At 63.8% G+C, this 25,575-nt stretch overlaps 6 protein-coding genes across 6 annotated transcripts; 2 read left to right on the forward strand and 4 right to left on the reverse strand.

Annotated features, from left to right (window-relative positions):
- Positions 1–2,926: 2,926 nt before the first annotated feature.
- On the reverse strand, positions 2,927–4,310 carry EMIHUDRAFT_229196 (hypothetical protein; the record flags this gene model as incomplete). The annotated part of the gene is made up of 2 exons (XM_005786252.1): positions 2,927–4,111; positions 4,227–4,310. 2 exons carry the CDS (start codon positions 4,308–4,310, stop codon positions 2,927–2,929), a joined length of 1,269 nt encoding a protein of 422 aa, XP_005786309.1.
- Positions 4,311–7,496: 3,186 nt separating this feature from the next.
- On the forward strand, positions 7,497–8,483 carry EMIHUDRAFT_229198 (hypothetical protein; the record flags this gene model as incomplete). Its single annotated transcript, XM_005786253.1, has 1 exon — positions 7,497–8,483. The coding sequence occupies one exon, from the start codon at positions 7,497–7,499 to the stop codon at positions 8,481–8,483; it is 987 nt and encodes a 328-aa protein (XP_005786310.1).
- Positions 8,484–8,730: 247 nt separating this feature from the next.
- On the reverse strand, positions 8,731–16,274 carry POLD1-2 (putative DNA polymerase POLD1; the record flags this gene model as incomplete). Its single annotated transcript, XM_005786254.1, has 23 exons — positions 8,731–9,108; positions 9,326–9,411; positions 9,560–9,597; positions 9,665–9,762; positions 9,874–9,942; positions 10,009–10,044; positions 10,239–10,427; positions 11,237–11,399; positions 11,577–11,806; positions 11,884–11,973; positions 12,045–12,119; positions 12,188–12,313; positions 12,903–12,980; positions 13,061–13,315; positions 13,385–13,465; positions 13,553–13,693; positions 14,151–14,291; positions 14,682–14,750; positions 14,919–14,957; positions 15,034–15,073; positions 15,174–15,286; positions 15,362–15,511; positions 15,888–16,274. The coding sequence occupies 23 exons, from the start codon at positions 16,272–16,274 to the stop codon at positions 9,070–9,072; spliced, it is 2,733 nt and encodes a 910-aa protein (XP_005786311.1). The 3' UTR covers positions 8,731–9,069.
- Positions 16,275–17,612: 1,338 nt separating this feature from the next.
- Positions 17,613–19,447, reverse strand: EMIHUDRAFT_229201 (hypothetical protein; the record flags this gene model as incomplete). Its single annotated transcript, XM_005786255.1, has 3 exons — positions 17,613–17,927; positions 18,656–19,339; positions 19,409–19,447. The coding sequence occupies 3 exons, from the start codon at positions 19,445–19,447 to the stop codon at positions 17,613–17,615; spliced, it is 1,038 nt and encodes a 345-aa protein (XP_005786312.1).
- Positions 19,448–20,303: 856 nt separating this feature from the next.
- EMIHUDRAFT_229202 (hypothetical protein) lies at positions 20,304–21,020 on the reverse strand (the record flags this gene model as incomplete). Its single annotated transcript, XM_005786256.1, has 1 exon — positions 20,304–21,020. One exon carries the CDS (start codon positions 21,018–21,020, stop codon positions 20,304–20,306), a length of 717 nt encoding a protein of 238 aa, XP_005786313.1.
- Positions 21,021–23,813: 2,793 nt separating this feature from the next.
- On the forward strand, positions 23,814–24,486 carry EMIHUDRAFT_363751 (hypothetical protein). The gene has a single exon (XM_005786257.1). The coding sequence runs from the start codon at positions 24,217–24,219 to the stop codon at positions 24,388–24,390; it is 174 nt and encodes a 57-aa protein (XP_005786314.1). The 5' UTR covers positions 23,814–24,216; the 3' UTR covers positions 24,391–24,486.
- The last annotated feature ends 1,089 nt before the right edge of the window (positions 24,487–25,575 follow it).

Below are 25,575 nucleotides of genomic sequence, written 5' to 3' on the forward strand. Positions count from 1 at the left end.
CCTCAGTGTCGTCGGTGGCTGGACGCTATCGGCTGCCCGGGTAGGTAGAGTGTCTCCGAGTACGGAGATAGCCGGAGAAAGAATGATCTCAATGATGCACGCCCCAGCCACTCCCGCAGCGCGCAGCCCGCAGGGGCTCAGGCAGCGACACGGGCGCCCCGCTGGTCAGTGGTCAGCGGTGGTCTGGAACGATTCCGTTTTTCTCGCGGAGGGTACGCCGGTGTGCTATCCCCCGCCGCGGGCGCGGCGCTCGAGACCCGAGCTACGGCTCTATACAAATCTATACTTTACCACACCACCTCGTGTGTGTGGAGAAGTTTACGTAAAGTACCTTAAATCTTACCTTATACTTTAAGGTGGCACCTACGGCGCTCGGCGGGATACCCGCGGAGACGGCGGGATACGGCCCGGATACCGGCCCTCCGGGAGATACGGCTTTAGCCGCGCGCTGCAGCGGGCTAAAACGGACCTTGAGACACGCCTCGGCTACCAATAGCTTTGACGCTGTGTGCACTCAGCCGAAAGGGACGAGCGTCTGCCGCCGCAACAAGGAAGTGGCCCAGCCAGATCACACACACCGAGTACCGGGAGCGACCCGACAGCTGCCCCGGCCCAACCAAGCGCTGGTCCTGTCCGTATCTAAGCGATGCTCGCCTCGCTCGCCTCGCTCCCTGACAAGCGCCATGGTGGCGGGTCGGGGCATTGGGCGTTGCGTTGTAATTGATGACTGAAACTTAGACTTAACATCACCCCAAAGAGGGGCTTTCATTCTCGCCCTCCTCAGGTTCTCTGCTCTTGCTGCGCTTGGTGTGACTGTGCTCAGTGTGACCCAGGAGTCGAGGCGGGGCCATGCCGGGCACGACAGTCCACGGGAGCGCCTCGCGGGGCAGGCTCGTCAAGTTGTGCCGCATGGTTGCAAACTCACACGAAATGAAGGAGGCGGAAAAGAAAGAAAGCGGACGCAACGGGCTTCGTCGTAGAAGACACACTGACTCCTGTTGTACCCACAAAGTGCGGGGGGCGCGGAGAGACACGAGAGAACGCCAGCAGAACAGAAGGGCTCGTGTTCTCCGTGCCCAGTGTCGTGCGAGAGAGTTCAGCCCCCCCCCCCCCCCCGCGAAACTTGCGCGTGACATCCGCCCAACTCGCCATGGCGCACCGCCTGGTCATGCACCACCGTCTCAACCTCTCCATCAGCCCCGTGGAGCACACGGCCTCCTCGCGTCAATTCGCCGACTGCTCGGCCGGCGTCGTGCACCCGACCCATCAGGTCTGCTGCAACGCTACTTGCGGGCTGTGCGGCGGACACAGCTGCTCCAGTCGCCCTGGCGGACCACGCCAGTGCTGCATTCCCGCGATTTTGCGTTCGGGTCGGGTCTGCGAATCACGGGCGGACGTGGCCTGCATCCTGCTGGAATCCCAGCGAGCCGTCAAAGCGGTGCCGCCGCCGCCGCAGCCGTCCCGCAGCGCCGCCGCAGCGCCCAACAAGGCCGGATTGCGCGGCGACGCCTGGGGCAGCAGCAACTACAACGTGCCGGTCACCCATGCCGCCTGCTACAACCCACGCGTTGCCCCAAAAGGCGCGCCACACGAGACTCTGCCATTCCCGCCGCTGTGTCTCGAGGCGTCACGATTCGAGAACATGGCTGCCCGCAATGCACATGCACGCCAGCTCTACGTCGCCGAGGCGTCCGGGGCTGCGGTGTGGTTCCAGCACGTGCGCAAGGCGGGCGGCACCACGCTGTGCAGCTTTTTTGGGCAGCCAGGCAACGCACGCGCCCGTGTCCGCGACAACTGTTGGGGCTTGCCCGGGCAAGACACCATGAGAGCGCAGCAGTTCCCTCGTGTGTTGAAGCACATGGCGGAGCGCGGCCTGGATCTAGTATCGTCGGAAGGCGGAGACTTTCCGCCGTTCGCGCGACGAGGGATGCTCGACGACACGCTGTCGAACTTCACCTTTTTGAGCGTTGTGCGCCACCCGATTGACCTGCTGATTTCGCACACCGTGTACGATCTCGACCTAAAGCTGCGCTGCAACGACCGCACGCGTTGCCCCGACTCGGCGCCAATGGACCTGGCTAAGCTGTCAGATGCCCTCTTGGCAATCGCCAACGGCACCGGCGTGACCAACACGGGCTCGCGAAAGAAGGGCCCAACGCTACTCAGCAAAGGTTGCCGCTTTGACAACTACCTTACGCGCGTCTTCTCGTCGTCTTGTGCGCGGCCGCATGCCGAGGTGGGCGTCCGGGAGCTGCGGCTGGCACTGGCGACGCTCGCCTCCTTCCAGCTGATCTTCGTGCTGGAGTGGCTCCCTGAAATGCTGCCCCTAGCACGCTACCAGCTCGGCTATAGCTCGGCGCACTTTGACGTCTCCAACCGCAACACCCACCTCAGGCCGTACGAGTTCTCTCTCGAAAAATGGCAGCCCGCCCGCAGAGAGGCCACACTCGGAAGCCTCAGCTCAGCCACTGCGCTTCGACGCGCGCTTCCTGCTGCAACAACGGCTCAGCTGGAGCAACACCTCGCCTACGACTTTCTGCTCTACGAGCAGGCGCGGGTGCTAGCGCGCGCGCATGAGTCGCACTGGCTGTACCAGCATGAAGGACGAGAGTGATTCCACGCGCTGAGTCAGAATATAGATACTAGTTCGGACTATAGTTGTTTTGAGAAATCCGTGTCCGTGTCGGCGTCGGCGGGGGGTCGCGTCCGCGGAGATCACAGATCAGGAGCAGTCACGAGGCAGCAGGGACCTCCGAGGGACCATGTGGAAGATGGCTCTAGCTCTAGTGCTATAGTCCCCGCCATCGGCGGGAGGACGACCCCGCGGCTGGCCAGTCCGTGTCGCCGACCCAGCACGAAGAAACCTGCACATGAGATACCCATCTCCTATATAAGTTTCTGGTGTCAAAAAAAACGACACCTATCGCTACCGCGAGTCCATGCGCGCGTAGCTGGTGTGGTATTCGTTGATCCACCCCGTGTGCCAGTCGTCGATGCCAACGATTAGCGAACGGAGGACGATCCGATTCCGTGTCTCGTCGTCAGAGCTGTGCACGCGAACCAGGCACGAGCTCGGCGCGCTGCATGCCCCCTTGCGCGGAGTTGCGTTGCTCGCCATGGGCCACGTCACGTATTTGAAGAATTTTGTGACGGCCACGTTGGATGCACCGCGCGTGTCGTATGACGTGCCGTTGAGACACGACGCCCTGCCCGAAGTTGGCATACATCGGCAACGGCAGCCTCCGTGACACGAAACGCGCATGATGCCGTAGGCAGGAACGTAGGACGGACCTGCAACTTGCATGCCGACGGCAAGCCGATAGCGTTTTGCGACAACGCCGGCGGTGCCTCGCGGCAGAGGCAGGCACATAGCGAGGCTTGCTCGTGGCAAACGCGTCTCCCATCCGACCTTTGGAGGGGACCGACGATCGAGAGTCACGCGTTCGAAGCGGTGCCGCCGCTGTATAACGCCCGCAATGTCGTCGCCGGTCATGCACGTCACGCCGAGTTCCGCGACGGTGCCTGTCTGTCCGTCGCTGATGCGTTTCCTCGGTGGCCCGGACAAATCTGAGACGTTCAGCATGCCCAGCAGCCGGTGAAACACGTGGTGGTGACCTTTCTGACTAATGTGCATGTGGTCCTTGTTAAAGAGATGCTTATCGCGCTTGCTATCGTCGTCGACAGTCACGATCGACGCATTGTACCTCAGGGCCACGTCGACGACTCGGTCGCGCAAAGCGGCCACGCGCGCTCGTGTATGACAGCCGTATCGACGCGTCTGGCCGACGCACCCCGCAAACCGTTTTGTGCCCGGTAGGATGTTGACAAACACGATCTGCGCGCCCAGGCCCCACAGACGATGGGTGATTCGCTCGATCGACCTTATCTCATCGCCATCTTCCTCCGTATACCCAATATTTGGGATGTACTCAATCGTGGCAACCCGAGCGTCCGACGGCACAAACTTGTCCATGCAGGACGCCGCCAAAATCGGACCCATGCCCCCGATGGCCGAGTCGACGTGACGAAAGGGGACCTGCGACTGCAAGAACTCGGTCAGCTGCAATGAAAAGGATCTCGAGCGCTGCCACCAGTCTGGCTTCCCCACGTCCTGTGCACCGAGTGTGTTGGATCCACCCAAGGACACGTATGCACCGCTGATACGCTTGCTTGTGCAGTTCTGGCAGCTTGATAGCAAGTATGAGACGGCGCGTCCACTCCAGTACGTTGACGAGCTGAAGCTGCTGCAGGATGCCCAGCAGAAGCAGCCCGTTGGCTGGCGTAGCGTGAACGCTGACCACCCTATACATTTCCTGGCGCAATGCTCGGCCGCACTGCTGTCGTGCTGGCGGTGAGCAGCGGCGAGCGTCTCGTCTTCACTGCAATGACGCTGCACACAACGCCAGCCAGGCAGTCTGGTGCACTGGAGCGCTGCGGCTGCTGACGAACTTACAATGCTGAAGAGGATGGACAGACTCAGCGCGCGCGCCGCCGCCGCCGCCGCCGCCGACATCGTCCTTGACCAGAGTCGGCAAAGAGCGCGACGTGGGCTGGCGAGGCACTCCCACGCCTTGCCCGGCGAGCTTGCCCGGCGAGACTGCGTCAGGAAAAGGCGATTCGTCTCCGAATCTCCCGGGCTGGCAGCCGTCGCCAGGAGTTCATCCTTGGTTTCTTTTCCAGTGCAGCTGCTGCGTTCGGAAAGGGGGTCCGTGAGATCCTCCGGAAGGCGGCGGACGTGCTACAGAACAAGCTGACGCGGGCCCAGTACCTCGATGAGGTGACTTGGACCACTAAGAATTGGCTGGGGCTGCAGAAGCAGCGTATCTCAGTCGTTCTTCACACGGCCATCGCAGAGCAGGTCGTGAATGAGCTTGCCTGTGGCGGGGGTGGGCGGGTGCACGGAGCTAAGTGCCTCGCCACCCTCGCAGGAGTCGCTTAGGCGGCTCCCGTGGTGTACCTGTGTTAGTGCCAGTGCGCGCCAGTCCCGTGCCCAGTGTTGTGCGAGGGAGTTTTGTTGTAAAATTCTTTTCCAGCGAAGGTGAGTGCGAGCTCCCCGAGACGCTGGAATCTGTCCGAGGGGTGGCAGCAAACGGCTGCGCGGTGAGCACAGTCGCACTCCCTCTGTGTAGCGCCTCAGGGTGAAGGGGTGGCATGCCGGGTCAAGCTGAGACTAATGGTAGAGGCACCAGGGGTCGTTCTTCGCCCACAGCAGCAACTGACAGAACAGGCGCAACGACGCCCGCCCGACTGGGTGGCATACACAGACGGGTCGGAAGACCTAGGGAAAGCAGGGTGGGCCTATGCAGTACTCATCGGGGGCGACGCCATCGGCGATGAGGGCGCGTCGCTGACGAGCGAGGGCTACGGGCCAGTTGTCACTTCGGCGGCGCACCCAGCCTACCTCGGCGCGCGTAAGCATACCAACAACACGGCGGAACTAACCGCCCTAGCCGAGCTCCTCCGGGCTCTTCTATCCTCGTCACCGCAACGAGCGGGCTCACGCGGAATAGTGCGCACCGATAGCGAGTACGCGGCGGCATGCATGATGGGGAGGGTGACCCCCAAAACGAACAGACAGCTGGCGGAGCGCCTTCAGTCCCTCTGGCGACGCCTTCGCGCCAAACACACCGTGACGTGGAGGCATGTGGCGGGTCACAGCGGCAACAAATGGAACGACTACGTCGACGAGCTAGCTGCTCGCGGCAGGCAAGGTGACAGAGGCTCAAACGCTGCCGAGTGGGCGGACAACACCATCCCGACGGACACTCCTGACGAGGAAAGCAGCGCGGAGGGGGGCGACAGCAGTACCATTGGGCACGGGGCAACAGGCGGCGGCCAGGACTCGGAGAGGGAAGATGATAGCGACGCCGACTGTGGACCTGCTACACCAACGGCTACAGCCCCAGCCAACCCCGTCAGCCTCCCCTCGCCCGCCACCGACCCTGAAGCCGCACCCGTCGCTAACCCTCGCCGTGCCCCCCGAGTTCGAGCGATATGGTCCGATTACGTGCCGAGCGAGCAGGCGAGGGAGATCGGAGACGATCGGGGAGCACGATGCGTAATTGCCCTCGATGTTGACCCTCCCCCACCACCACTCTCCCCGGACGGCGCCGCTCTCGCACCTGCTATGGTCTCTCTCTCGATACACAACACGCTCGCCGACTTGGCAACAAGGGTTGACTCCCTCGCGCTAGGCGACGAACCTGCCCCCGCCCTCGGGGCGGGGGCCCCCGCCCCCCCGGGGGGCCCTTTGGGCCCCCTCCAGGGGGCGACCCCTCCGGGGAGGCCGGCTTTCCCCGGGCCGGTTCTCCCCAACCAACCCCGCCGGCAGAGCGCGAGCTGCCGGCCACATTGAGCGGTTCGTCCGCGTCGCGCACTCGTCCCAACCGGGGGCCGCAGACTGGTTCTGCGCGCCAACGGCTGGTGACGCTGTGTTGCCCTTGAGCTAGTCCTTCCCCGGTCGCCTAGCCTCTGCGCTGTCTGGCGAACGCCTCAGTATGCCATGCGCGCGGACCACGCTTGCGTGGATACGTGGCTGGCAGGCTGACCCGTGTGCGGGGTAACCCGCGCACGGGGAAGCTTCACGGGTTCGAGTCGCCAAACATTAAGCAGCGGAGGTGTGCCGAGGGGGACCGGGACGAGGCGGTAAGCCGTCGTCGCCCGGCGCTGCATGCAGCACCGTGGCGATGGCGCTAAGAGGTTCCTCTTTTCCGCGCCCCCCCCGCAAGGCGCGCGATACACACCAGCTGTTAGTGACGCTCTCTCTCTCCCAACTGTGAACAAGTCTATCCCTTCTCGACTGTCTGAGCTTGTGCGTCTTGGGTCCGTGGTTGTGTTTTTGTGTGAACAGTCGTTATCTCTATATGCGCAGCTATTCATAGCCGCGCCTGTTGTTTGTGTGTGTATCCGCGCTCTTGGCGCGAGACTGACTAGTGTGTCGCACTAGTTGTACTTTTCGTAATAGTATTCCGCATTCATTGCGAGGGCGGACCACTCCTAGCGTGCAGACCGCGGGAGCTGGTGCCGCGGCCAGTGTAGACCTGGCATGCGCTGTGACGCGCGCGCTCATCTGGGGTGCTGCCAGCAACCAACCAACTCACCGGCGAGCGAGCGAGCGGGCGGAGCGAGCCGAAGAGGTGGGGCCAAATTGGCGCTGTGGACGTCGCTTGAACGACAGCCGTCCAAGCAGCAGCAGCAGCAGCACCCAGGTGTTTCTATCATTAAGATCGAGGGGTCCCGTACCATGCGGAATCGACCCTATCCAGTGCTCAAGTGCTCAAAATACCCGAGGTGGACTGTTGAGTAACAGTATAAGCGCGGACGACGGACGAAAGCGGGGGGTGTTGTCCTTCAGCGCGCCGAAGCCAGAGGTGCCGCACGACGCGGTGTTGCGAGGCGACGAAGCGGTGGTGCGTTCGTAGCTCGAGATTTGATTGATTGATGAGGTGGGCGAGATTGGCGGTGCTTTCTTCTCTCTCTGTGGAACCTCGTCTCCGATGTCAGCTCCGTCGGCGTCGGCCGCCGCGACGGTGTCTCCACGCCGGGAGCTCACGAGTCAATGCATCTGTCCCGCGGCGCTCTGGGGCGTGCGTTGCCGCCGGCAGCGCGTCTACAGCGGCTGTCCCTTCACGCACGAGGTGCCTCCTCTCGCACGCATTCATTACGATGCGCTGAGATTGGAGCGCATTGCACGCCTCCAGGCTGAGAATGCTGCGAAGGTGCGCAGCGCGAAGCTGGCGCCGAGGCCGCCCGCACCCGTCGGTGACCATATCGAACGGCTTCGCGCCGAGGCCGTCGTGCAGTACGACACGGATGCCCACCCGCTTGGGCAGCTCATTGCCGCAGTGCTGGAGTGCATGCCTGGCGAAGCGCTCTCTGCGCTCCACCTGCGACCGCTGCCCGAGGAGCCGCCGCTCTGCCCGACACTACTGCACGCCTTTCGGCTCAACGGTCGTAAGCTGCCAAGCGAGTTCACCAACCTGATGGGCCGCGGTCGAAATCGCAAGCTCCTTGCGAAACTGTGGGCATCGGCAGCTTATCGTCGGTGGCTCGATGGCTACGACGCGTGGGTGCGCGCGGTGGTGCTGCCCGCAGCGGGCGGCGATGCGATCTATTACCAGCGGCCGCCCACGCTCCGTGTCGCGATGCCGTCGGTCGCCGCTACGATTGGCATCCATCGCGATGCCGATTACCCGCGCCACCAGCCAGCCGAGATCAACTGGTGGTGTCCGCTCGTCGACGTCGCCGATTCGAGTGCGCTTTGGCTCGAGTCGGCCCCCGGGCGTGGGGACTTTGCGCCACGCGCCCTCCGAGTCGGTGAGGCGCTGCGCTTTAACGGCTCGCTCTGCCGCCATCATACGGTGGCCAATCAGAGCGGTACCACACGCGTTTCGTTCGACCTGCGTGCCATCCCTGCAGCGGCCGTCGTTGGCGAGCCGCCGGAGCGGATCGGCGACTACGATGTCGCTTTCATGGCACCGTGAGTGTCGAGTCATGCCCGTGTGATGCCTGATGAGATCATCGTTGACGTCGAACGGCTACGAAGCCTTCACACTCCAATCGATCCCGAGTTCGTCCGTGTCTAATGGTAATGAGCCCCGGGAGGGGTACACCGTACACACGTACCTTTTGTGCACTGCTCGCTGGCCGCTCGCGCTCCTCGGACCTCGCGGGTTCCCCCCGCCTCGCTGTGGGGGCTGGTCAGAGGAGGGCGCGGCGCAGTTCCAACTCTTTTTTTTGGCAGGCTGATAGAGGGCAGAGAGAGTCAACACGAATAGACTTACGTACATGCACACGAAAGGCAAGGAGTCACGTTTACGTACTGATGGCGGGCGGGCAGCGCGCGCGCGCTCCTGGCGCGCCGCCCACCTCGCTGCATGCCGCGCCGCCTCTCCTGCCGCCGCCGGAAGGAAGCTCGCGCGTCGCAAGCCGAGGAGAGGTGCCGCCGCCTCCCGCCCGCCTCGAGGTCCGCCCCCCGCCGCCGCCCAAGGCCGGCGCGGCTCCGGGCTGTGCTCACCGGGCCGCTATACGTCGACCGCGGCGGCGCGGCGCTGCTGCCGCCAGACGGCGCTAGACGGGCACTCCGAAGCGGGAGATGGTTTCCCGCGCCTGGTGGGGCAATCGAGTCACGCTCAGAGGGACCACGGCCCCGCGGCGGCGGCGAGCCCGCTCGTTGCGGCCCTTCCATCTCGGCCAATCCAGCCAATCTCGGCCAATCTCGGCCAGTCTCCTCGGCCAACCTCGGCCCACTCTCGACTCAGTCTCGTCGAGACCCGCTTGCGCCTCCTTCGGCCAGTCTCTCGGCTCCGTCGCGGCTAGCTCCCGCCTCGTTGAGGTCCTTTTGCACCTTCTTCATCTGGTAGTAGATTGGCGAGTCGCGAGCGATCCCGAGCACGTCCTTGTAGTTGTCGCCTAAAAAAGAAAACAGCCGCCTGAAGAGAAAACGCGGCGAACGATCCCGAGCCCGCCCTTGCAGCCGTCGCCTAGCACAGCACCCGCAAGGAGATGCAGAGAGGAGGAGGGCGGCGCGCTGGGAAGCAGGCCCGCGCGGAGCGGTCGCCGGTGATGCGCTGGCACTGCACCATGATCTGCCAGAACCTGTTCACGGCAAGCGGTGTGAAGAGACGCTGTTCACAGCTGGCACTGAACCATGATCCGCCAGCACCGCTTCTCGCAGGCGGAGAGGTGGCGCAGCTTCTCCATGTACACCTCGGCCTCGCGGTGCGTGCAGTTGGCGCAGAGAGCGCCGCCCGACTTGAGCACCTGCGGCGAGGAACAAAAGAAATACGCGCCGCCAAAAGGCGAACCTCGGTGAACCTCGGCGAATCTCGGCGAGTGTCGGCGAGTGTCGGGCGAGTCTCGGCTAGCGAGCACCGCTCTGCACCCGAGGCAGCGCACCGACACGGTCACCATGCCCATCAGCCCGCCCGTGGTCGGCATCACCTGTTCACAGCCGGAGGTGTGAAGAGACGCTGCTCACAGCAGCCCGCCCGTGGTGGTGGGCATCGCCTTTTTGATCTTGCGCGTGTGTTCGCCCGAGAGGACCTGAGGCGTTTGGGGGAGGAGGGAGGGAGGAGGGCAGGAGGGGGAGGAGTGTGAGAACAAGAATCGTTGAGAACAAGAATGCGAGTGGGCAACTGGGGATGCGATGGGGGACTCTGGAGATGCGCATGGTACAGACCGTTGAGCTAACTACACCCCCCCCCCCCCCTCTTGCGGCACTGCTTCTGTCTTCGGACCTGCAGCTTGACATCGTCGACGAGCGGGTCGAAGAGGCGCTTGATCGGCTCCGACAGCTGGTGCTCGAGGTACCAGTCCGTGTCGAGCGGGATGTTGTTGTCGAGGACAAAGATAGGGTCCTCGGCCTTCTCCCACGCCTTGGCCTTGGCCGCGCCCTTGACCATCACGTACGGGATCCGGTCGCCCACCTTTGGGGAGATGCGGGGAGATTGCGGGGAGATTGCGGGGAGAGATGACGTACGGGATCCGGTCGCCCACCTTTGGGGAGATGCGGGGAGATTGCGGGGAGATGTGGGGGGATGCGGGGAGATGCGGGGAGAGAAGGCAAAGTAGTGGGACCGGACCACTCATTCCTTACTACGTTGCGGCATGAGAGAGGGCGGAGGTGCCTTCGGCGCGAGGCCCGGGTCGCGCTTCCGGATGCGCTCGGCGAGCACGACGTGCGCCTGCGGGGGGAGATGACCTGAGATCACCCGAGATGACGCGAGATGACGCGAGATGACGCGAGATCACCCGAGATGACGCGAGATGACGCGAGATGACCCGAGATTGGCGAGGCGAAGCGATCGCTCGTGACAAGCGCTCGCACCGGATCCGCTGATCTCGCCGCATCTCGCCGCATCTCGGCGGATCTCGGCGGATCTCGCCGGATCTCTGCGGATCTCGGTGGATCTCAGCGGATCTCGGCGGATCTCGCCTGCCGGTTGCCGGCCTCGTACTGGTCCGCCGAGCGCGTGAACGCCTTCGAGGTGGCGGGCTTGCCGGTGAGTCATGAGTCCTACCACTGTGACCGGTCGTCCTTGCCCACGAGTGCCTTCGAGATGACCAGCTTGCCCATGTCCATCTCGTTCATCAGCAGCTTGGAGATCTGGCGCTTGACGTACGAGATAGCCTGGGGTGAGGGGAGAGGGGAGGGGGTGGGGGGGGGGTGGGGGGGAGGATGGGGGGAGAGGGGGGGAGATGTGGGGGGATGCGGGGGGGGAATCTGGCGCTCGACGTGCGAGATTGCCTTGTCTGGCTCGCCCTCGATCAGGATGTTGCGCAGCGAGGTGTCGACCACGTCCTTCACCAGCTCGCAGTTGTCGCGCCGCACCGTCTCGATCCCCTTGCAGTCCATGTAGTCGTGCTTGGCCGTGCTGGTCCACAGCAGACCCGCGTACCTAGAGACTCACCCGCGACCTCCCGCGACCTCCCGCAACCTCCCCCAATCTCCCGCGTACCTAGCGGGCGATCTCCCCCCTCGCAATCTCCCGCAATCTCCCGCAATCTCCCGCAATCTCCCGCAACCTCCCGCGACCTCCCGCAATCTCCCGCGACCTCCCGCGACCTCCCGCGACCTCCCGCAATCTCCCGCAATCTCCCGCAATCTCCCGCAGCGGGCGAGCGCGCGCCGCTTCTTGTTCATCAGCAGGTACGGGTGGTAGCACTTTTCGAACTCGAGCTTAATCGGCTGGATGAAGGTCTGCGTCACCCGCGCCGCCGCCTCCTCGCCGAGCCGCATCGCCTCCGCGAGGCTGTCGGTGCCAAACTTGATCATCACCGAGTCGGTGTCTCCGTAGATGACGACCTATGAAGAGGACAGTCCGGCCGCGCGTAAAAAAAAGAAAGCCAACGTCGCGGGGGAGTGCCTCCGAAGATGACGACCGCGTCGTGCTCGTACCCCTTGGCGACGTTGTAGTTCGCCTCGACGTGCTCCTTTGTCTCCTCGATCATCTGCCGCCCGAAGCCGGTCACCTATCGCCGTCCTCCTCTCCTCGCGACGCGCCTCCCTCCCTCCCCTTCCTCCCCCGCCCGAGTCCGCTCACCGAGGACGAGATCTCGAGGCACGGCAGCTGGCCGACCTGCGCTCCGGTGAAGCCGTAGACGGAGTTGGCAGACACCTTGAGCGCGAGTCAATTGACGAATTACCACCGGGTGCTTTCTTTCATTCATTCATTACTGCAGGCACCTTGAGCGCGAGCTGGCGGCCGTCGTACACGGCGTAGGTGAGGGGGTCCATGTCCTTGCCCTTGGCCTTCTCGGCCTTCATGTCGGCCTTTGCCTTCTTGCGCGCGCCGAGCAGCTCCTCGAGGATCTGCGGGAGATTGGGGGGAGATTGAGGCGGGAGAGTGCGGCGGGATCGAGGGATCGCGGCGAGATTGCGGCGAGATTCTGGCGGGAAGAGGCGGGGTGGGGAGGAGGGGCAGAGAGGAAGGAGAGGAGCGGAGAGGAGCGGAGAGGAGCGGAGAGGGGCAGGGGGAGGGGCGGAGGAGGGGCGGGGGAGGGGCGGAGGAGGAGAGGAGAGGGGAGCGGAGAGGCCTGCGGCAGCAGCCCCTTTTGCCGGCTCGACTTGACAAACACGTCGCCCGTCGGCGTCTTCGTGCAGTGCTCGGCCGGCAGCTTGGAGACGTCGGACCGCCGGACCTGCCGGGAGATGCGGGGAGATATGGGGGAGATATGGGGAGATGCGGGGAGATATGGGGAGATATGGGGAGATGCGGGGAGATGCGGGGAGATATGGGGAGATGTGGGGAGATACGGGGAGGTATGGGGAGATATGGGGAGATACGGGGAGGTATGGGGAGATATGTGGAGATGTCTGGCCGCCGCGCCAGCGTGGAGTAGCACAGGTTGTGCGCCATCATGATGGACGGGTAGAGCGACGCGAAGTCGAGCGTCGCGACAGGCTCGCGGTAGAAGCCCTTCTTGGGCTCGATCACGGTGGCGCCCTCGTACTTGTCGCCCTCGCCCTGCTTGTGCGCCTAGAACAGAGCACACCGCCTGAAAACAGACGCGCAGGCGCCCGCACTTGTCGCCCTCGCGTCTGCTTGCGCGCCTGGACCGGCAGCAGGCAGCCGACCGTCTTTGCCTTGCGGTACAGCTGCGACATGACCTTGATCTGCTGGCCGCGCGTGAGCAGGTAGTTGAGGGGCACGCCGCAGACGCGCGCCATCTCGGAGTAGTTGATCAGGCACATCAGCTTCTGCAGCAGCCGCTGCGGCAGGTAGGCGTCCTTGAGGCAGTACACGGCGAGGCGGCGGCGCGTGTCCGCGTTGCCGGCCTGGAGCTCAGAGATGATCGAGTGGTGCACGTCCTCCTTTTGCTCGCCTGTGGGGGAGATGGGGGGAGATGTGGGGAGATGTGGGGAGATGATCGAGTGGTGCACGTCCTCCTTTTGCTCGCCGAGGAAGTGGGCGCACACGGAGTTGAGCGAGTACGAGGAGAGCTTGTGGTCGCGCTGCAGCACCTGCATGGGGAGATGTGGGGAGATGTGGGGAGATGTGGGGCGAGGTATGGGGAGATATGAGGAGAGCGTGTGGTCGCGGAGCAGCACCTGCAGCATGTCAAACTGGACGCGGCCCTCGATGTTGATCTCCTTGGACTCGCGCGTGCCCGTCTGCTTGGACTGGAACATCTTGTCCTTGACGCGCGTCTTCATGCCCTTGATGCGCCCGAGGTACGGGAAGGTGCCAACCTAGGGGAGATGCGGGGAGAGATGGGGGAGATGCGGGGGAGATACGAGGCACGGGAAGGTGCCAACCTAGGGGAGATGCGGGGAGAGATGGGGGAGATACGGGGAGATACGAGGCACGGGAAGGTGCCAACCTAGGGGAGATGCGGGGAGATATGGGGAGATGTGGGGAGATACGAGGCACGGGAAGGTGCCAACCTAGGGGAGATGCGGGGAGAGATGGGGGAGATGCGGGGAGATACGAGGTACGGGAAGGTGCCAACCTAGGGGAGATGCGGGGAGAGATGGGGGAGATGCGGGGAGATACGAGGCACGGGAAGGTGCCAACCTAGGGGAGATGCGGGGAGAGATGGGGGAGATATGGGGAGAGACGAGGGTACAGGAAGGTGCCAGCCTAGGGGAGATGCGGGGAGATATGGGGGAGATATGGGGAGAGACGAGGGTACAGGAAGGTGCCAACCTTGAGCGTCTCGGCGCGCAGCAGCAGGTAGGGCAGGTCGAAGTTGGCGATGTTGTAGCCCGTGATGATGTCTGCGTCGCTCGCCACGAGGAACTGCTGCCACTTTGCGAGCAGCTCCGCCTCCTTCTCGAACGGGAGGACCTGCTCTCGCGCAATCTCGCGTCATCTCGCGTCATCTCGCGCCTTCTCGAGCTCCGACCTCCTTCTTAGGGGGGGGGAGGGGGGGGCCTCCGCCCCGGAGATATGCCGAGGTCTGGCCGAGGTCTGGCCGAGGTCTGGCCGAGGTCTGGCCGAGGTCTGGCCGAGGTCTGGCCGAGGTCTGGCCGAGGTCTGGCCGAGGTAGAGCCGAAGTCCAATCTAGCCATACCCCCCGAGATGGCGGGGCGTGGTCTCTCGGGCAATCTCGTCGGCAATCTCGTCGGCAATCTCGGGCAATCTCGGGCAATCTCGAGGGCCTGCGCCCCCGATCTCGGGCAATCTCGTCGGCAATCTCGGGCAATCTCGTCGGCAATCTCGGGCAATCTCGAGGGCCTGCGCCCCCGAGATGGCGGAGCAGGTGTCCAGCGTGAAGATGTTCTTGATGCGCGGCTTGGTCTCGCCCTGCAGGCAGAGGCGTGTGAGGGAGCACTCGCCACCGTTGAGAGAGGGACACTCGAGAGCAGCGGGGCGGCGGCGGCAGCACAGCAGCAAACTCGCAAGGCTACTGATAGACCGCGCGGCAGCAGCGGGAGCAGCTCTACTCCTCAGACCACAGAGCAGCAGCACCACCTGCAGGCAGACGTGGTTGGCGATCTGGATCACCGGGTCCTGCAGAGGGACGGTTCCGAGAAGGTTCGGGGACGGGTCCAGCCGGCGGCTCCTCCCCTGCTCATCCTCCCGCGTCCTGCGTCGCGTCCGGGAAGACGCCAGGCCGGCCCGCGCACCTTGGGGAGATGTGGGGAGGTGTGGGGAGGTGTGGGGAGATGTGGGGAGATGTGGGGAGGTGTGGGGAGGTGTGAGGAGACGCTAGGCCGGCCCGCGCACTCGATGTCGAAAGAGAGGATCCGCATCGGCGCCATGCCGAGCCACTCGCCCTCTGGCTGATGCGCGACCAGGTCCGAGAAGAAGAGGTCCGCCTCCAGCTGCGACGTGGTCGCCTAGTACCGCACCCTCCCGCGTCCCGAACCCAAAGTGGGTTCGGTCCCGTGGCTGTAGGGTGAGCTTCCGGTCGCCTTCTTGACCACATGCCCCGTCCCCTCGGAGGTCCACGGGCGCGCGCGCCACTTGCCGGCCGTCAGAGAGAGCCAGCTCATGCCCTGGATGTCGCGGTCGACCATGAAGCGCATCACGTAGGCCCAGTTGGACTCGTACGTCTCGAAGGAGTGCGAGCCTGCCCGCAGATATGGGGAGATATGGGGGAGATATGGGGAGATATGGGGAGATATGGGGAGATATGGGGAGATATGGGGAGAGGTGAAGGAGTGCGAGCCTAGCCGCAGAAGCCGCCAGCCTCAGGGCACGACTGCGGCACTGTGCAGCGTACTGAGAGCACAGCACGGCGTGAGTACGGCTGAGTACGCCTCCTCTCGAGCGCCAGTTGGAGCACACACGCATGCGAGGTATGGGGAGATACGGGGAGATATTCCGCTTCTAGGCAGCCGCGAGCTTGAGGAAGCTCAACGCGTTGGTCTAGGGCACGAGATATGGCGAGATGTGGGGAGGTGTGGGGAGATACGGGGAGATGTCCCGCTTCTAGGCGTGCGCGCCGCCGGAGGGGAGGCTCATCCCTTGCTCGAGCAGCCGGCGCGCCGTCGAGACGAGCGAGGGGAGGCACGTCACGATGCGGAGGAAGACGCTCTGCTGCCCGAAGGAGTAGTTCATGATGGACTTCTTCTGGCACGGCCGCACCATCACGACCGGGTTCAGCACCGGCTCTTTGCCCGATTTGAGCCGCGCGTTGAGCTTCTGCCGGAAGGGCTCGCAGTCCTCCGGCTTGAAGCCGGGCCACGCGCGGACAAAGAAGTAGGGCAGGAAGCCGTGCACGTGCGCCGTCACCGAGTTGCCGCCCTTGGTCACGCCGTAGAAGCGCACGGACGCCGCCCGCTGCTCGCCGGCGCAGAGGGGCGTCGCAAACTCGGGAAGCATGGAGGCGACGGTGTAGTCGGCGTCGATCTGCTGGAAGTCGAGCCCGTCGGTGGCCGGATCGAGCGGCGGCAAGTCCGGGCGCTTCCACCGCTCGCTCTGCGGCACGTCCGCCTCGGCCGCGCCCGCCGCGTCGTCCTCGAGCGGCTCTGGCGGGCCCTCCTCGTCCGCCATCATCTCCTCCTCGTCCTCGAGCATGCCGTCAAGGTCCATGTCGTCAAAGTCGTCGTCGTCGGCGCCCGATCGGCGCTTCGCGGGAGGCGGCGGCGCACCGCCGGGGCGCTTGTTGGCGGAGTGCATATGGTGGGATGTCGTTGCGGCGCTGGGAGTCGCTCGCGCCTAAAGTCCGTGGAAAAGAATTTTACTAACAGAAGGTCGCACGACACGATTCACGCGACAGGCGAGGCGCGGGCGACGGCTTCCTCAGAAGCCGTCGCCCGCACCACAGGAAAAGAATTTTACAACAAAAGCTCGGTGGAAAAGAATGTAAAGAACACAATTCTCGCTCACAGCAGACAGCGAGACAGGCTCGACACAGGTGCGAACTGGCGCGTGCTAGCACTATCACAGGCACACCACTGGAGCCGCCTAAGCGACTCCGTTAAGAACGGCAATGCACTAAGCGTGTGTGTGTGTGTGTGTGCACTAAGCTCCGGGTGCGCTTCTCAGCTCCCCGGCCCTGGATGTGAGGTTAATGACTGCACTCCAAGTGCTCCAAGTGCTCCAACAAAGCTCCCTCGCACAACACTGGGCACGGGCACGGCGCTCGGAGTCGCTCGCGCCTAAAGTCGGAAAAAAGAATTTTACCACAACTCCGCGCACAACACTGGGCACGGGACTGGCGCGCACTGGCACTGAAAAGAATTTAAACAAAACAACTCTCTCTCACAGCAGACAGGCTCGACACAGGTGCGAACTGGCGCGTGCTAGTACTATCACAGGCACACCACCGGAGCCGCCTAAGCGAAAAGAATTTTACAACAAAACTCCCTCGCACAACACTGGGCATTGGAAAAGAATTTAAACACCACAATTCTCGCTCACAGCAGCCATCCCTCCCTTGGGTTGTCCGTTTTCTTTCTTTCTTTCAGCAGCCATCCCTGCAGCGAGAAGCGGCGAGAGACTGCGAAGAGAGATAGGTAGGAAGAGGCAGACTCCCTAGGGTGGGCGACGGCTAGCGCAGCACACACCTCTCCTTAAAATCCCTGTGTGGTGGCGGCGTGCCGTCCTCCCATCCCTCCCTTGGGTTGTCTGTTTTCTTTCTTTTCTTTAGCAGACAGGCTCGACACAGGTGCGAACTGGCGCGTGCTAGCACTATCACAGGCACACCACTGGAGCCGCCTAAGCGACTCCGTTAAGAACGGCAATGCACTTAGCTCCGTGCACAATGCCGCTGTCCCCGCACGCTAGCTCGTTCACCGTCTGCCACGCCACGGCGGTGTGGAGAACGACAGACAAGCGCTGCATCTGCAGCCCGTGCCAGTTCTTGGTGGTCCATGTGACCTCATCGAGGTGCTGAGCGTGCGAAAGTTTGTTACTCAGCTGGTCCGCCGCCTGCCGAAGAATTCTGCGGACGCCGTCCCCGAAGCCGCCGAACGTCTCGAAGTCGAGCAAACGCAGGTCGCAATTCTTCTCCCGCGCGAACCGGTAGTCGCCCTTCTTGTAGGGGGCCGTCACAGGTGCCCCCGCCTCCGCCTCCCCCTCACTCTCCTCCTCCCCCTCCTCCTCTTGCGGCAATGGCTGTTGTGGCCCCAAACCGAACGGCTGTTGCCATTCGCATTGCGGCTCTTTTATATTTTCATTTCTGAAAAGGACCAAACCCCGCTCCTCACTCGACTCGCTGCTCGAGCGGGTGATCTCCCCCTCGGCGCTTGTACGTTGTAGCTCTTACGGCGGTCGAGACGCCGGCGCCGGGCCCCTGCTCACGTTTAGGAGGTATCCTAGGACGACCCATTGATCTGTGCGTGTGTCTGTGTGAGTGTGTGCGTGTGATCACAAAAGCGGTGTCGAGATCGACATGATGTGGAGACGCTGCCTCCGGTTGGGTTCCGGTGAGGTGGAGTGAACACCGACTGCCACACAAACACAGCGTGCAACCGAGTCGCCTCCAAGACACTATGGATTGCCCGAACCTTGCTAGGGTCTTCTCAAACGCATTCTCCCCCCTGCCAGTAGCCCAGGCAGACCCCCCAAAGAGCCGAACAGCACTCTGGTGGCGGTGGAGGCGGCAACGACACGCCAGGCGGCAACGGTGGTAACGGCGGCGGCGGCGGCGGCGGCGGCGGGGGAGGGTTCAATGTGAGCCATCCAATCAAGGCATCCTCGTATGTCCTGCCGACGAAACCGATCGTAGGCGTGAGAGGGGAGTTCGGGTCCAGGCAGACGTCCAGCGTCAGCCCGATTGCTGCCACGCCCACCAGCGCCATCACAGACGGCCACCAGCGGACGTACTTGAATGCGACCGCTTGGAAGACAGAAGCAAGGGCCCAACAAGGGCAAACAATGACGACGAATCGAATCGGAACGAGGACCATGACTACAAAGGGAAGAATGAGGCAATACGCCAAGAATAAACCAACGCGCGCTGCAAAGCCTTCAGTGTCGTTCATCGTGTCGTCGACGAAGGAGTGTTCGTCCTCGAGAAACAGCTTCCAGATTCCAAACAGGGCGAGCGACGCGGCAGCCCACGTCGACGCCAGAGCGCCAACGACCATGACGAAGAGCGAGGAAATCGCGCACGCTGCGTTGGAGCTGAGTGCTCCACCACTGCGGCCAAACGTGGCGGCGGCCCTGTCTTTCCAGTTTGTCGTGAGGCACATGCGCGTCAGGAAGACGACACCACCAAGAAGCAGAGCCCCCGATAGCACGTAGATTGTCACCTCTAGAGGACGCTGCTGGTGCTCGGGCAGGAAAGTGACAAGGATCAAGCAGGTCCAGAGCGGCGTGGCGAGGGCAAGGAGCGTCAAGGCACCTCGCCGACGCAGCCGCTGATCCTGGTATGACGCTTTCGCGGTCTCCTCGGAGACGCTGGGGGCGATCTGGACAGGAATTCCATCGACGACGACGTCCTTCGCCTCGTGGGGAGGGGGAGGAGTCTCTCCGTGCGTGATCCTCGAGCTGGGTGTCATGGACGCAACCCCGACGTGACGCAAGGGGAGCCCGACGCCTTCCTTCATCCTTGTTGTTCAGAACGGCCAGGCTCGGAACGAGGAGAGAGATTTTTATAAACCAACAAGAAACTCTTCCAGGCTCGGTGAGTGAGCACAAACACACACACCAGGCCGGACGGGGGAAAGAAGGAAATGAACAAGAAAACGCAGGCGTGTTGTTGGCGCCTGCAGGACGAGGCAGAAGAGAACAACGCGTCAGAGGAGGAAGTGACAAGGGAGAGAACGACGAGGGTGGGACGACCGCGAGGTGGCATGAAGGTTGCAGCGAGAATAGGCGAGAGACTGCGAAGAGAGATAGGAAGAGGCAGACTCCCTAGGGTGGGCGACGGATAGCGCACCACACACCTCTCCTTAAAATCCCTGTGTGGTGGCGGCGTGCCGTCCTCCCATCCCTCCCTTGGGTTGTCTGTTTTCTTTCTTTCTTTCTTTGTTGGCGCCTGCCGCTTTGAGAGTGCGCTTTCGCGCTTCTCATAGCACAGCTGCAAGACCATCATCCACGATGGCCATGCGTCGTGATTTCTTGTCGGTTAATAAAAATCTCCCCGGTCCTGGGCGTGAGCCGTGAGGTTACTGACCGCGCTCCAAGTGCTCCAAGTGCTGCGTCGTAAGCGCAAGCGTGAAAACCTCGACAGTGGCTGCACGAGCCGAGAACGAGAGGGGGCACTGAGCGACGTCCCGGGGTGAGCTTTGCCGTGAAGTGTGGCGAGCCAGGTGTGCGCACACACTCGCTCGTCGCTGTACGGCTCTTTATGATGCGGCGCCCGGCGGCGCTGGTCAACGGTGAGCTCCTGAGCGCAACTTGAGTTGTGTCGCTTCTAAATTTGCCAAAAGCATACACGCAGCAAATCGTTTCGCGTGCGGCTCAAGCGAGGTGCTGAGAAAGGAAGTCGTGCGCGAGCTCCTGGCACTTGCGCGAGAACTGGTGGCCGTCGTGAGGCAGCTCGTGGAACGACAGCGACCCCTCCCCCTTCCCCTCGCCGCCCCGCTGCCAGTCGGCAAACAGGCGCGCGTTAGCCTGGCCATACGAGACGGGCGTCACCATGTCCTGCCCTCCGTGCGTGGCCAGCACCGGCACGCCGCGCAGCTGCTCCCGCGGCGCCGCCCTCTGCCCCAGCGGTGTGCTCGGCTGCAGCAGCTCGGGCATCAGCCGGCCGGAGAGCGCGAGCGCTCCGGCGATGAAGGAGGGCCGCGGCCACTTGCTCAGCAGCGCGGACCACGCGATCGTGGCGCCCTGCGACCAGCCGAGCAAATACACGCGCGCCGGGTCTGTCCCGAGCGCCTCTGGCGCCGCTTCGATGAAGTCAAAGAGCATGTCGGTCGCGGCGGCGATGCTGCTCTCCAGCGCCCGCGGCTCGGGCGCGGAGCTGTACCCCTCGAACCAGCGATAGCCACCATACGGTGCGCGGAGCGGGGCGCGCAGCGAGGCGACGACTGTGCCCTCCGGCGCCAGCGTCGCTAGAGGAAGCAGGCCCTCCTCGGTGTCGCCTGTGCCGTGGAGGAGGAGGAGGAGGGCAGGAGCAGCGCCGGGGCACGCACGGCCACCACCAGCGCGCTCTGGGTGCAGCCGGTGCCTGAGCATCGGCGGTCGATGTGGCGGTCGCGCGAATTGAATTCTTTTTATGTGTTGCCCGCCCGTCTCAGCCCCTGCCAACGTCCCCTACCCCCACGGAGCTGAACCCACACCAGGCCTGGCTCGATAGCTCCGGCGACAGTGACATGGCAGGTCGACTCGCTGTCTCCCTCGCGCGCACGCGCGCTGACTGACCCCCCCCCCCCTCCCCCCTCTCCCGAGGCTGTCGCCCTCGTCCTCTCGCCCAGCAGCTCGCCGTCGGTCAGGTCTTCCGGCTCTGCCACCCGAACCCGCCGGGGCTGCGCGAAGTGCAGCGCTGCCGCAAGACGGGCTTCCACCCCGATCACCAGCGCAACGGGGGCAGGAGGCGGGCAACGGTGTCTACGAGCATGTCTCACACGTGGAGTGGCACACGGGGAGCAGCGCGCGCGTGGTGGACTTGCGGCGGCGGTGAGGGCGAGGCTCCCTCTGATGTCTGAAAAACGTGTGTCTGAAGTGTCAGACGTGAGCTTGTTGTGTACTTGCACGAAGTTCGGGGGCCGAACGCGAAAACTGTTCCAATTTTTTGAACGGTGACATCAGATCGTTGTGTGAGTTTGTAGAACTGTTCCGATGCCTACTCCTTCCCACCTCTCACTCTCTCCAGACTGAAAGGAACCAATCAGTCAGACAGTCAAATGTCAGTCAGTGTGACGCACATCGGTCATCGCTCTCGACGGGGCAGAGCAAACAGACATCCCTCCCACAGCCGTCAGGTGAACCGCTCACATTGAGCGAATTGCGTTGCCTCTGAAGAACACTGCCAGCACGACGCCGTCAGAAAGGCTCGATGCGGCTCACCGTTGACCAGCGCCGCCGCATCATACAGTGTGCCTGCTCGCCACACTTCGGCAAAGCTCACCGGGAAGTCGCTCAGAGCCTCCTCTCGTTCTCGGCTCGTGTAGCCACTGTAGAGGTTTTCACGCTTGCGCTTGCTACGCAACGTGTTTTTTTGGGGTCTTGCAGCAGTGCTTTGAGGAGCGCGAAAGTGGCAGGCGCCAAGAAAGCCGGTTCTCTTTTTTCGTCACCCACCGAGGACGGCGGGCTCGGCATGTCGGCGGAGGAGGCGGAGGCGCGCGTCAAGGCGTGCAACATCCCCCTGCAGGTCGGCGTGGGACTCGCTGGCGGAGCCGAGGTGGCGATCCAGCTGCTGCAGGAGCATCTGCGGCGCAACCCCGGCCACGCGATCGCCTCGGACGACAAGCGCAACGGCTTCAACTGCATCTCTCGCAAGGCCATCTTCGCGGGCCTGCGGCGGTGGTTCCCGGAGCTCATCCCGACCGTCGCGCTGTGGTATAGCGAGCAGCGCCGCCTCTTTCTCTTCAACGCGGAGGCGCGGTGCAGCTCGGGCGACACCTTCATGTCGACCGAGGGCTGCGCGCAGGGCGATCCTCTCGGGCCCTTCCTCTTTGCCGTCGGCTATCATTGGACCCTGCTCGAGATGCAGGTGCGCAACCCGTCCGCCCTAATCTGCGCCTACCTACGTCGCGGACGCGCCGAGGGCGGCTCTCGAGACGATGCTCGAGGGCGACGACCTTGCTCAACTCTGGAGTGGCGTCGAGAGCAACAAGTCCAAGCGGTGCATGTGGGCCCCCGACCCGCGCTCGCTCGACGCGGTGCGCGACCGCACGGATGTCAAGGGCACGCCGGACTCCGCAGACGGCGTCCTTCGCGGTATTCGCGTGCTCGGGGCGTACCTCGGGGACAAGGCGTGGTGCCGTGACAAACTCGTCAAGCGCGTCCGCAAGGCGCTGGAGCCGCTCTCGGGCATCATGGCGCTGCGCGACACCAAAACGATCCACACCGCGCAGCAGCTCGCCCAGGTGCTCCTCCGCTTCTGCAGCAACACCACGCTCACCTTCTTCCTTCGCACTATGCCGCCGTCGGTGACCCAGGACGCCGCGCGCGAGCACGACCGCCTGATGGAGGAGGCGCTCTACACCCTCGTGGGTGGCGCGCGGGTCGCCGGTGGCGCAGCGCCGACGCAACCCCAACGCGCCGACCAACAGCGCTGCCGACGACTCCAAGAACGGACATCTCCTGGCCGAGTCGATCAACATCAAGTCGAAGGACAACACGAGCGCGCCACCCGGGCCCACCGCGGGGTCGCCATCTCTGCCGCGCCATGGCGAAGAAGATAGCCACGGAGGTGGCGGACGGTCTCAAGGAGGCGGTGGCGCCCTTCCTCAAGGCGCAGGCCGGCTTCATGCAGATGATGGCCAAGGAGACGTCGCTCCCGCGGCAGCGGCTTTCCTTCGGGTCGCCGGGGGTGGCCGTCGAGCTGGACGACTCGCCCAAGGCGGCGGAGGAGGCTGGCTTCGAGGAGGCCGAGGAGGAGGCGCCGGCGACGCCGGCGCGCATCCACCGCAAGCGCCGCGCCCCTGGCGCCGTGCACCAGGATGAGGCGGCGGCGGCGGCGGCGGCGGCCAAGGCGATGGCGAAGGCCGTTGGCGGATCGTATAAGGTGCCGCGCGGCCCACCGCCGCCAGATGCGACGGCGTAGGAAGTGGGGGGTGCCTCCTAGATTAGGTAGCGAGGAGCCCGCCCCTAACTGCCGCGGGGCGCGCCAGGGGCGCCAGGGCCCAGGGCGGGGCCGATGTTGCTGGGGGACGCAGTTTTTGCACTTTTGGTGGATCACTTCTCACTTTAAAATGTGAGTTTTCAGATTTTCACATCGTGTTCTCTCGTTTGTGGACGGGCAGGGATGTGTCCAGAATATTCCAAGAAGATAGTTGCACGATGTGCAGAGCAGTATGATGAGTTATGACGCGAGACGAGAGAAAGATTTTTAGCAGTGAAGAAGGAATACTGACGTACTTACATACGACTGACGTACTTACGGACGGTGTCGCAGGAGCGCTGACCGCGGTTGAGCCTCCCCCCCCCCCCCCGCCTGGCGAGCCTGGCGTCCCGAGCCCGCTCCATGCGCCCCTCGACCTAGACCTCGACTCGCCGCGGTTCGCTGGGCGCGCTGGACTCGCTGCCTAGCTCGCTCGGCTGGCTAGCGTCTATGCTGGAGTCGCTCGGGGGAAGAACGGAGGCGGAGCCGAGTGGCGCGGTGAGCCCAGCGGTGGCTAGCGACCTGCTCCGCGCGTTGCGTCGTCTGTAGCGCACGAGGCCGAGTCCACAGGCGAGGGACAGCAAGAGCACCGCGATGATCACGGAGATGAGGCCCACGCCTCGGAGGGGTCCTGTCGCGCTACTCGGTTCGCTGATCGTGGACGTGGAGGCTTGCGGCGGCAGCGGCGGGAGCGGCGGCGGAGGGCTCTGCATGGACGACGGTGGGGGCCGCTCCACCGCGGGGTCGCACGCTGCCATGGCTCGCTGGATGGTTGGATAGGCGCCCTCGCTGCTCGAGCCACGTCCAATGCACACAGGTGGGATCGACGAGAAGGAGCGCATCGACCCGTCGAGCTCCGTCAGAGGCACCCAGAGGAAGACGTCGAAGGCGCACGCCTTGTTGGGTGCCTCTTGGCGCAAGCTAAGCGTGTTGCCCTTCAGCGCGATGGACCCGCCAAAGCCAGGGAGCATGTTGGAACACTTTCGCCGATAGAGAGTGAGCGCGTACTCCGGGTTTTCTGCGATCCCGTATTCGAGACGGCGTGCGAACCGCACTTGAACGCCGGGGGTGCCCGGCTCGCATCGCTCGCAGTCCTTGTCGGGCCTTTGTCGATTCGAGAGCTTGCCGACTCGATCCGGATTAGGGGCGAGGCCCGTGAGGAAGAGCTCGGTGGCAATCTGAACGCCGGGGGCGTGCACCTTGAGCCAGAGGCCCCCGTTCTCTCGGCTGCTCCATATCTCGACTTGTCCGTTCATCTCCTGGGCGCCAGGACGGAGTGATTGCTCCGTAAGTTCGGCCAGAGCAGAGGCGACGTCCGTCTCCCCATTCAGCGACAAGCGGCGGGCGCTGTTCGGGGAGGACGGCGGGGGGGCCAGCGGTGGGGTCGGGGGGGCTAGCGGCGGCGGCGACGGTGAGGCATCGCGCTCAACGTGGTCGATACCGCTCAAGCAAGAGCCCTCGTGCACGCCGAGCATCCAGTCAGATCGCGACTCCACGTCACCGGCGTCCGGGCCGGCAAAGCCGCACCTCAGAGCGGTGCCAGCGCGCCTGCGCGTTGTGTTGACGACCCGAGGGTCGGAAGGCAGGCCGTCGTATGGCGTGGCCTTGAACTGGTACCAAAGAAGCGCTGCGATGTCGTAGGCTCCAACGACACCGTCGCCGACCGAGGCGTTGCCGCATTGCTCAAATCCGAATAGGGACTCGTCGGTTTGGACTAGCTGGCTATTGTTCATCATCATTGCATGGAACACCTCCGTCTCAGGGTCATAGACCGTGGCCTCGGAAGAATCGGTCACGGTGCCAGACTCGTAGTCCATGTTGTGAATCCCGAGGGTGGAGCTGCCAGCGATGTCGAGGCACTCGAGCAAAGGCTGGACCGCAGCAGCACACGTGTAATTGTCATAATTGTCGTGTCGCGCTGAGGCGAGCCAGAACTCCTCCATCATCAGGAACTCGGCAACCAAG

Source organism: Emiliania huxleyi (genome assembly GCF_000372725.1).
Source record: "Emiliania huxleyi CCMP1516 chromosome Unknown EMIHUscaffold_153, whole genome shotgun sequence".
Classification (NCBI taxonomy): Eukaryota; Haptophyta; order Isochrysidales; family Noelaerhabdaceae; genus Emiliania; species Emiliania huxleyi.